This window comes from Amblyomma mixtum, chromosome 5, assembly GCF_055824585.1.
Source record: "Amblyomma mixtum isolate Tamu chromosome 5, ASM5582458v1, whole genome shotgun sequence".
NCBI lineage: Eukaryota > Metazoa > Arthropoda > Arachnida > Ixodida > Ixodidae > Amblyomma > Amblyomma mixtum.
The window spans coordinates 60935996-60946954 of NC_143016.1; the positions used below are offsets into that span (position 1 = coordinate 60935996).

The 10959-nt window shown below is 47.8% G+C and overlaps 1 protein-coding gene across 1 annotated transcript; it reads left to right on the forward strand.

The window, feature by feature from the left end:
- The first annotated feature begins 4977 nt into the window (after nucleotides 1-4977).
- Nucleotides 4978-10672, forward strand: Cdk5alpha (Cdk5 activator-like protein). The gene has a single exon (XM_089544657.1). It carries the CDS (start codon nucleotides 5283-5285, stop codon nucleotides 6390-6392), a length of 1110 nt encoding a protein of 369 aa, XP_089400783.1. The 5' UTR covers nucleotides 4978-5282; the 3' UTR covers nucleotides 6393-10672.
- Nucleotides 10673-10959: the final 287 nt, after the last annotated feature.

Genomic DNA, 10959 nt, shown 5'->3' on the forward strand with positions numbered 1-10959 from the left:
GGTCATTTGTTCAAAAATACGTTAAGGCAGCTAAAGTCTTCATGGATACGTCCAGAATCTGCCAGGTCAGTCTTATGTGCCTCTATCAATTCAAGGCGAAAGCCTTCTACGCTTAGAACTTCGCTTAGTAGCGAGATAGGTCGCTTTACAATTGCTCCGTAGCCTTGGTTGTCTCTGCCGTTCTGTGTCGTCTCCCTCCGCCCCTTCTGGCTGCTAGGGGGGGGGGGGGGGGGGGGGGGCGCAGTGAACGGCATTCATTAACACGTTCACTTCATGGTGAGTCACCCGTGGGTCACGTCATTTATCCATGCTCTTTGGCTATAGGAATACTGGTCCGCACGATGAATCCGTGGGACAGCTGAGATATTTCGCCGAGCCCGCAAAACCCACGCATGCCAGGCCACTGTTGCCGCTGGTTGGCGATTCAAAGAAGATGGCGTCGCCAGTAGTTCAGTAAGAGGTCACGCCGCACCCAAGAAAATTTAAGGGTGGCCCACCGGCGTACCACGAAGCACAGGGATAAAAGCTCCAAAAATTGCTGCAGCAGTGAACGTGTTACTACCCCTCCCTCCCTCGCCCGAGACATTTATTTCTCTTTAACCACGATTTTTAACCTTTATTCCGAGCTCTAATGACATAATCTTCCCTTATCAAAATTTCCAAGCTCTCGGGCCCTCTAAATTGCCCTTTCTTTTTTTTTTTTTCAAGCACTGAATCCTTTAAGCTGGATCTATACGGTCACAAATACGGTCACAAGTGACTGAAATTTTGTTGCTTCTTTTCATTGCGTGTTTTTATTACGTCATCGCATTGATTAAGAAGTCTCGCACTTTACGCAGTTATAAACTATCTAGAGGAGAAAAGCGCTCGAGACCCGGCGATAAACTTTTCCATGTTGCGCACAGCGGTTGCAGTGACGCTTCGGTTCTTCCCCCAAACCTCCCAACAGCATCTATGAATACCTGAAAGAATTTTTGCACTTTCTCATTAAGAAAACGTATCACCTCACCATATACTAGGAAATTCTCCACGCCCTGTTCTGGCTATTAATCTCACTGCTTCTACTACAGCTGTTGCGATGTCTGCGGCAGTAATAATATAGCTGTTGCTGTAGTCTAAATGCCTCACGCTAGCTGCACCGTAAGGTTGGCTACTAAATCGAAGACGATAGATGTATTGTCCCAAAAAGCGGTGTCAAGCGGGCACTTATAATTGCCGTTGAGCTCTATCAACGTTAGAATTACCGTGGCCGCATCACAGTGTCGGCTGAAAGACAGCCAACAACGCTGCCAAGTATGGTTATCCACTTCGCGAGCCACGCTATAAGTTTACTCGTGTAGAACAGCAGTTTCTACTTTTAGCAACAACGCGTAGACGTCAACAGTATTAATGGTGGTAGCACTAAAAAAAAACATTGACGTTGTGTGCAATTACAGTTAATACTTAGTTATCGTAAAAAAAAAACGCGAGCCAAACAGGCTTTTCGGGCGCATCTTGAGCGATTCTCTCATTGTGGAAGCAGCCCATTCAGGGAGCTAAAAACAGCCCGATAAGCTCGAAACCAAGCAGTAAATCCTTTCACTCACAGGGAAAACGCCGCGAGTCTTCAGGCCCCCAAGTACTTACGCGATGGTTAAGATAACAAGAACCGAGTGTGAGAAGCCAAGCGGAATCAAAAGGCAGCCGTACCGCAGCACCAATCTCGAGGCAATAAACAGTTGTTTCCTTTCGCGAACGCTCCTGCGTAGCACTGACCGTAGCAAAGCACTATCTTTTCCTCCTCAGGGTCAATGCCATCTACCAAAACTACAAACTATACGAAGACGCAAAAGATTCCTGTTGCGCTCAAAGGGGGATTTATTGGTCTGGGATTCCCAAAGCTATATAATTCCTGTCCAAGCAGCGTGCAAGGTTGCTGCAGCTATTGTTTCCTCTGTCCCCAAAGTGTTTCGCAGAAATGCGTGAATGAAAGTTACAGTGCAACAGACTTATATCTGGTAGCATATACCGATATATACAGCGGCTGAAGGAGATAAAGATACTTGGCAGAGGCGGTGATAAGACAGCACGGGAATTATAAGAAGCCTTTCACATCAGGAAGAGGGGGCATGACTGTGTGAGTGACACTAAGCGTAGAAAGTTGGGCTAGTTGGTTGGTAGTACTATTGTGATACATTCCAGCGTCGGTTAATTTTATATAACCGCATATACAGCGGCCGCATATACAGCGGCGTAGAAAGTTGGGCTAGTTGGTTGGTAGTACTATTGTGATACATTCCACGTCGGTTAATTCTATATAACCGTATATACAGCGGCTGAAGGAGATAAAGATACTTGGCAGAGGCGGTGATAAGACAGCACGTGAATTATTAGAAGCCTTTCACATCAGGAAGAGTGGGCATGACTGTGTGAGTGACACGTCGGTTAACCTTATATAACCGCATATACAGCGGCTGAAGGAGATAAAGATACTTGGCAGAGGCGGTGATAAGACAGCACGTGAATTATAAGAATCCTTTCACATCAGGAAGAGGGGGCATGACTGTGTGAGTGACACGTCGGTTAATCTTTTGCAGGCAGAATACAGATATCTTGAGCACGCATTGTGAAATGACGATGTTTCTTTACTTCGCATGTCTCGTTTTATGCATATATTTTCGCTCTCTTACCTGCGAATAAATCAGATGAAGTTAGTGCCTGTCCTGTGTGTTTCCTCCTCTTGTGTGCGTGTCCTTGTGCGCTTAAATTCATTTCAATATAAACATATACAAAAAAATGTTAACCATTGTATACAAGAAATAAGGGGGGACTTCAGCGCATGCTATTTAGAGCCTTGCTCTGTTTAAACTTTATTTTACTGCATTTCGGTGAACTGAGAAAAAAATTAATAAAGATCCATGCCTCCTTGGGGATACCACTGCACCGCGCAGACCAAACAGGGTGGTGAATATATGAGGCGGCAGAAAACGTCCTTCAAATCATTCTGGCGGGAAAGTTTCAACACACCAGCGAGATTGAACTCAGCACCCGTTCGCTATACACCAGAGCTCTGCAGAAGCATGGTAGTCGGTGTGCTTCCAGACAATGAAAAAAAAAAACGCTTTGTTTTAGATATTAGCCAGTAAATAAAGTAAAACATCACCCTACCTGCACCACAATAAACAAAATTTCGCGGCCAGCGTAGCTTCACAAACTGTCAACCACACAAAACAAAAGCTTTGCACGTGGAGTTTAAATTGTAGAGAGCCGTGCAGGATTAAACTGAGCGTTACTGTGGTGCCTGTAAAAGCTCGAAAGCAAGTGCAAGCAAAACAAGACTGTAGGAGGATGAACACCCGGAACAAGCGCGATCAACAACGACTCAAGCAACCACAGACACTTCATTTATGAAAAGCCCCTTCACCACGCTCTTGCATTATCCGGGAGCTGCAAGTTGGAGCGCGACTTTGATATGAATAAATGAGTAGTTTTATTTATTAACAAAAGCGAGTGTCGTCTTTTATGCAGGACGGGCCGTCTCGAGCTCTGAATACTGCATGACAAAAAACCAACAAGACTATAAGATTAGTCAAAAACGTAATTTCGCGACAATATTTAATGCTCGAGCATCTCTAAAGGTGTTAATATACTCGGTCAAATTTTGGACGGTCAAGATTTTTGCTTGGCGTGACCAAAACTGAAGAGCGCTGGCGGGAGGAGTGGTATGTTATTAAAAAAACAGTTTAATTAATGTTTCCCGGGTCACAAGCTATTTAACTCGGGCGGCGCCTAGTTCACGACTCTCGGGAATAGCAATCTGCAAACTTTGTGGAAAGAGCGCCGTGAAAATAGCTTAGCTTCTAGCACATTACCCAAGCTCGTCGGCTGCGGAAAATCTCCGGGCATTACTTTTATTTTGCTCTTTATCTCTCTTTCTCTCAGCGTAACTACTCCTCTCTTTCCCCGCCGGGCTAACGCATCCTCCACATCATCTTTCTTTTCTGTGACTTTTATTTTTTAATGTGCAGCACAGCAACCCTGAGCCGCTTCTGTACCCAACCCAGTTGCGTGTGCTTAGTTTTTCTCGTGCGCCGATCAGGGCGCCATATATGTCGGAAGAACGCTCGTTTATTACCTCTCTAAGATTAATTTTACTCTCCAGGATGAACCGCGCATGAAATGCAGAGTGTCCGCCACATAATTTTTTTCTCTTTATTTTTCAGTCGCAAAGCACGATACAGAGGTAAGTTGGAGCCGCTGAGCCCGCTGAACGGTAATACGTTTTAGGCTCGTTTCTCTATTAGGTAGATGACACTGTGCACGTGTATCGTCGTTAGTGCAACGGCGACTACCTTCTACATTTGGGGCGCGGTGCCTACTGTCAGGCCATTCTTTTATATTACGCCAGCCTAAACTTCGCTGATAGCTTCCGCTCGCTATCTACGGCTGCAAACATGCCTTGTTTTTCCGCTTGTGTTTTAAAAAAAAAAAGAACCATTGCAGGTCTCCTATTTTTGTTGCGCAGTCTATGCCTAATTATTAGACTCGGTATTACTATTAAGCGAATTAGAATGAGCCTATGTCAGCATAAATAGGAACGAAATAAAGCAAGAAAAACAAACAGTAAACAGGCACTGCTTCTTTTTTTTTAATCTGTCGTACCGAAAGCGAAAGAGTAATAAAGAGGCGCGGATGGCTCAACGATCCATAAGGCTTCTTTTCACTCAGCGAATGCGTAGCACCCGTTTCGGCCCATCAGGTTCCGCGCTTAGAACGACGCGTGGCCCACTTACTCGTGAGCGTGCAGCAGCGGCTCCTGTTTTTCCTTAAAAGGGAAAGGAGGTGGGAAAAAAGCTCCGCATCTTCCTCCCAATCCCCTTCGCAACGGAGCCAGTCACGGGAGCAACAGCAGCCGGCGGGAATCGCCCGTCTACCCTTCCTCATTTCCCTCGCCGAACGTCGCGCCTATCGATCCGGCGTCTTCGCGAGGAGGGACCCCGGCACAGCGGCGTTGCGATACAGCGCCGAGGGTGACGCCATGGCTTCGCACAGCGACCGCCGGCAGCAAAAAAAGGGTCCCGAGGAGCGCGCATGCGCAGTGGTGCCGTCGCCGGGGCAACGCAGCTCGTGCGAATCGGCCCAGCTTCGATCGGCCCCAGAGAGCGCGCGGGCGACATGTTGGACGACGGCTGCCTCCGCCGCTACCGCGCTAGCTGAGGGAGCTCGCAGTCGTCAAGTCCCCTGTCGCCGCGAGAGAAGCCCCGTGAAAGAAGAACCAGCAGCCGCGGCAGCCCTCCTCTGCCATGGGGACCGTGCTCAGTTTCTCCCCACGTGACCGAAAGCCTCAGAGCTACAGCGAGTACAACCTGTACAGCTACGAGCAGCTCAACAACGCCAAGAACAGCCAGCATTCCGCCAAGATGGGCCACCACCAGGACAGGATGGCGGCGCAGCCGGCGCAGACCCAGCCGCCGCTGGCCGGAGGAGGCCACAATCACCACCACTACCACCACGGCAACCACCATGGCCACCACCACAACAACAACAACAATAACAACAACAACAATCAGAACCACCACAACAGCAACAACCTCAAGAAGCACACGCTCTTCATCAACGCGCTCAGCTGGAAGCACTTCAACGTCTCAACCAAGAAGAAGGCCGAGAAAAGCAAGTCCGCGGCCGCGCAGCGCCAGCCGCTCGAACCCGTCGACCCAAACAAGAATGTGCACAAGTCGCTCTCCTGCTACAACCTAGGCCTAGACATCGTGGGCTCGGGACGCGCTCTCGTCGACCGGCCGCCAACGGGAGCCAAGCCCGCCCCGCCTCCTCTGCCGCCAAAGCCAGCCGTGGTGAGACCGGCCCCGCCTAAGCCAGCCGGTTCGCTCCAGCAAACGGCCGGCGGGAGTCCGCAGCGCAAGACGGTCATCCAGGCTTCGACATCCGAGCTCCTACGCTGTCTGGGCGAGTTCCTCGGGCAGCGCTGCAAGCGGCTGCGAGACTTCCAGCCGGGCGACGCGGTCCTTTGGTTGCGCACAGTGGACAGGTCTCTGCTCTTGCAGGGCTGGCAGGACATCGCCTTCATCAACCCTGCGAACGTGGTCTTCCTGTACATGCTGGTGCGCGAGCTCGTCGACGAGGAAGTGTCCAGCGAGCGCGAGCTGCAGGCCGTGGTCTTGACGTGCCTGTACCTGTCTTATGCGTACATGGGCAACGAGATATCGTACCCGCTCAAGCCCTTCCTGGTGGACGAGAACCGGGACAAGTTCTGGGACCGCTGCCTGCTCATCATTGACACCCTGAGCTCCAACATGCTGCGCATCAACAGCGAGCCGGGCTTCTTCACTGAGGTCTTCACCGAGCTCAAAGCGTGTGCGCCTCAACCGGCCGCGGCCACAGCGCGCGTCTGTTGAAGACCGCCCTCCGCCCCGTGGAGACCGGGGCGCCGCTCTAGCACCAAGAGTTCGCCAAACGTGGGCCCCCGCGAGCCGCATTATGGGAAGCAGCAGCGTGAGGGTCCAGCACCCGTCCTTCTGTCCAAGCCGTCACCTCGGCACTGTGCTCCCGGTGTACTCAGCGTCAAGACGCTAATGCCCTTCGCTCTTCGGCGTACGCTGATCAACGGCTCGCTATCTCTGATGCTGTTGCTTTTTCCGTCGCCATTCTGTCTGCAACCCTGACCGCTTTTCAGCGTTAAAAGTGAGAGGCCTGCAAACGCGAATGTTGTGTTTGCTTTGCTTGTGAGCCAAAGCCGAGACAAAATGCCAAAAAAATAAAGAAGAAAACGGCTCTTAGGTCACTTCAATGGAGCAAGAACACTCTGCATCCTCCGCCTGTCTCACTCCTCCAATACTTTGCTGCGTATCCGTTTTAGAGAAGGGTCTGTGTGCAATTCATGTTACCACTGATCGTTGCGTTCAGTTCTTCAAAGAGAGGTGCAGTGTGGCGCTTCTTGTGGTACACCGGTGGGCATGGTACGCTGTACGGCGGTCGTTCGCGGACCCAAAATGGCGTCGGCAAAGGTGTCCGCCATAACTGCCAAAAAAAAAAAAACACAGGAAATGAGGAAGGTAGTGAATTGAAAAGCATCCTAGAAGACAGCTTCGACAGTGACACTAGCTTCGACGGCGTTTCTTGCCCTGTGTGTGACATCAGACTAGAGGAAGGCCAAAACAAAGCGATGCTTCGTGTGTTCAAGGTCGCTCTAGCGGTTGACCGCCGTGCGAATGAGACTGCGATATTTTTGCTTCTCCGGTCTATGCCAGCGTGTTGCTACGGACGACCCGGAGAAGACGGAAAGGACATATTGCCTCCGCGCCAGCTTTCTTCTCCGCCGAACATCCCGGTACTCTCCATCCCCCTGCAACCATCGTTACGGCTGACTTGTTGTTGCGGGACAATGCTGCAATGGTTTTCGTCTTATTCTATTGGTTTCTTCGTATTATACTTCTTGTGTGTTGTACACGGCACGAGGAAAAAGAACACAAGATGAGAGGTGAGAGGAATATTCCTTTTTGCCCGTAGTCTCTGCTACTTATGCTAACCACACCTCACAAAGTGCTCACAACATTCGAGAGCGCACCTAATATATACATATATATATATATACAGAGAGAGAGAGACTGAAAGAAGGAGAGAGATTGTTCAATTTCTTTACTCTATTTTTCTTAGAGTAAGAATCGTGTTTTATGTTCAGTGCATGTGCTTTTATTAATCAGCATTTTAGGTGCCCTGTCCGCTTTATATTTTTCCTCGCCCCTCATTGGTTGCGCAAGAGTTCATGCGTTATGAACCCCACTAACCGCTAAAAAAAAAAAAAAGATTAAACAGTACAAATGTTGTTCAAGAAAAACAGAACAGCAACTCACCTTGAATCTCAACGCCCTATTGCTAGAGTTGCCACTCTTGGTTCTTTCTCTTCGTTTAATCTGTGTTATCACGCAGAGGTTTGTGCAATCAAAACAAAAAGCAGATGGGAAGTGTTGTGAGACCAAGCTGCAGAGCCTCAAAGAAAGCCTCAAATAAATAAAAAAGAACGCGCTGTGCCAACGTTACAATAACTTAGCCGATCGTAAATATAGAAGCAAGAGTTTAAGACTATGACTCAGGTGACATCTTAGGCCATACATAACCTTTGAGAGAATGCGAGCTGCTGTACATTTTGTGGGTTTTAAGGCAACTCAATATGACACACTTGCACGCTTTGTGGAGAACACTCGGGTGATGGCAAAGTAACAGACACCTAAAATATTGCTTATTTTATCGGATCTGTTTCTCTAACAAGACGCGCATCGCATCTTAGTAAATTTAATTTACTTTTTTTTTCTTGCTCATTTCTTAGCTATTGGAAGCATACGCCGAACAAAACAATGACGGAAATATAATAACACAAATAGCGTTAAATTCAATTTTTCTCTGCTATTTCAGTTTGGTGCGATAAATGACAGCCGAAGGAAGACGTCCATTTCGTGTCCGCAGTTTTCATTTTTGACTCTGAAACATCCTATTTTACTACGTAGCTCCGGTGCGGAACCAGAAGGAGGGATTACACGATGCCAGCGATGAACCAAGCTAATTATAGCTTTTCTACGGATTTTATTTCCATAGGTGTACATAGAACTGTTTAAAAAAGAGAAAATAAGAAAACACGGTGAAATGCTTTCACTGGTTTCGCTTATTCCTATCGGGACGGACGCTCTATTGCGCTGCAAGGAACCTCCACGGCAGAGATGGGACGCCGTGGCGACTCGGCGGCCATTTTGTGCAAAATTCGCGAGCTTTCCTGAGATAAAAAAAAAAAAAAAAGAAACTATATCGATCGCGCGCGGTTCCTCCCGCGGCGCGCTCTCCGTGTGCCGTGGAGAAACGCGCATGCGTAGCGCGGTGGCAGTCTGCCACGCATTACTCACCGAAGCCATCATAGGTGGCGTCTCGGCAGAGGAAAAAAAAACTCTCCATAGTTTCTCTTCTCAGAACGTTGCTTTTTTGCTACGGCTTTGACTCTGGTTGTTGTATGCTCGTGTTTGCTGTTCTTCGACCTCTTTATTTGTTTTTTTTTTTAGAACGAGAGAGAAGCCCTTTGTGAGCCCGCGCTGACCGCGAAGGCGACCCCTGTACCGCGCGCTTGGACAACGAGTGCCTCAGATAGGTCGATAAGAAGAGAAGAATAGAGGGGTTGAATTAAGCATGAAAGCTGGGAAAACTCTCTCCTAGAATTCATAGCGCGAATTTTAAATACCCCTCTTGACCACTTCGATTATTGGAGCTAGACACTGTGTTGAAGTTTGATTGCAAAAAGCCGCTCTTTCACCGGTGTCCGTGTTCGCGCAGGAAAAAAAAAGCGCCATAACCCAAGCCTGTTAATTTTTGTCGATAAAAAGAGTTAAAGTATAATAATAATACATAACGTAAGTACGGTGTGAGAAAGGGAGGATTTCTTTCCAAGAAAACGCAAAAAAAGCAACCAGGCACGTGGACCACCTCCGTTTAGCGTGTTCTTAGCGTTGACTCATGCATTAGAAACTGTACCAAATAAGATAAGTAGACGCACTTAAATACCCCATCATTTGAGGCGTTGGTACATTGATGCTGGCGTAATAATCGCGAGTGGCAGGTCTTGTGACCAAAGAAAGACAAAACTCTCAGTATGCAAAGCCAGAACAGTCGGCGCGATTTCGGAATATATGTTCATAGATGTTCTACAGTGTAACCCTAGAGCACGAGACAGCTAGCAAACGCGTGTCCGCGAGTGCTCGGCAAGGCATTTAGTCATCTTTATGTTCAAGCGAAAGGTCATGTTCACAGGTGCAGATGGTAAAGTGTCGCTCTGATGAAAGCACCACGCATCTAGAATCTCCCGCTCTCAGTGATCGCAAAGGCTCTCTCTGATACCTGTAAAGTGTGCTTCACCTGACTTATTTCATGCTGTGGCAAAGCACGCTTTACGTGGTATTCGTTCTCGGCTCATAATTTTAGGCGGATAGTTAGTGAAACAGGCACACACAATCTGTGCCCGAGCTTCTACCCGCTCGTTGTTGCTATGCTCCGACGAAGCGTTGTTACAGATTATTTATAAAAGTGCCATTGATTGCAGCTTCTGCTCTGTCATGATTTGTCGTACGTCCTATCTACGTCCTCGGCTACTATGTTGATGGTTCCATGAAGGCTGCATTGTTGCTAGGTTCTTAGCTTTCTCCTGTTTATTACCTTTGGCACAAATTTAAAGTTGATTTTAGTGTCACTCTATTGGAAAAAAATGCCGACCAATGCCATCTTGTGGTGTTTGTATACGCAAAGCACTATGTTAAGAGGTACCTAATTCAACAAAGGAACCACTGATACGAGAATGAGAACTGTTGAGTATAGATTACAAAGAGTGCGATAGCCATCTGTGGCAGCACGTGCCCGTGCATTGGCAGGGTCACGTCCCACGCTAAAGTGACAGTTCATCCCTCTGTCTCGAGTGCTACAAGTCATTGCATAGTCATCAATAAAGTGCATAAAATCACCTGTTACAATATTCAGTAGAAGTGTTCATGGACAATGATGGTGATGTACTAAGCTTGTCTGTTCTTTCTCTTCATCGAAGCTTCGACTGATGAGAATACAAGAACTTCGTGCGAAGCTTGTGCTGCTCATTTGTACAAAAAGTATATCAGCTGAGAAATAAAGACTGTTCTGACCTTTTTTCCAACCGTGCCTTGATTTTACCTCTTCGCCTGATGCAGTATACACTTCTTGCATACTGCAAGTTTATGAAGAGGACGCATATCTACCCCACATTGGTAATGTATAAAATGCAGATACAACGTGAAGTACGACACATACTGCAGCGCTCAGTGAGCTGCAACACAGAAGCTGTGGTATGAAATGAGTTATTGAAGCAGTGCCAACCCAGCGCTGCTGGAAGTTAATGGACTTAGCTATTGAAGCAAAGAACAGTGTACACTGAACGTTTTTGCGATCTGCGTTCTCTGTATA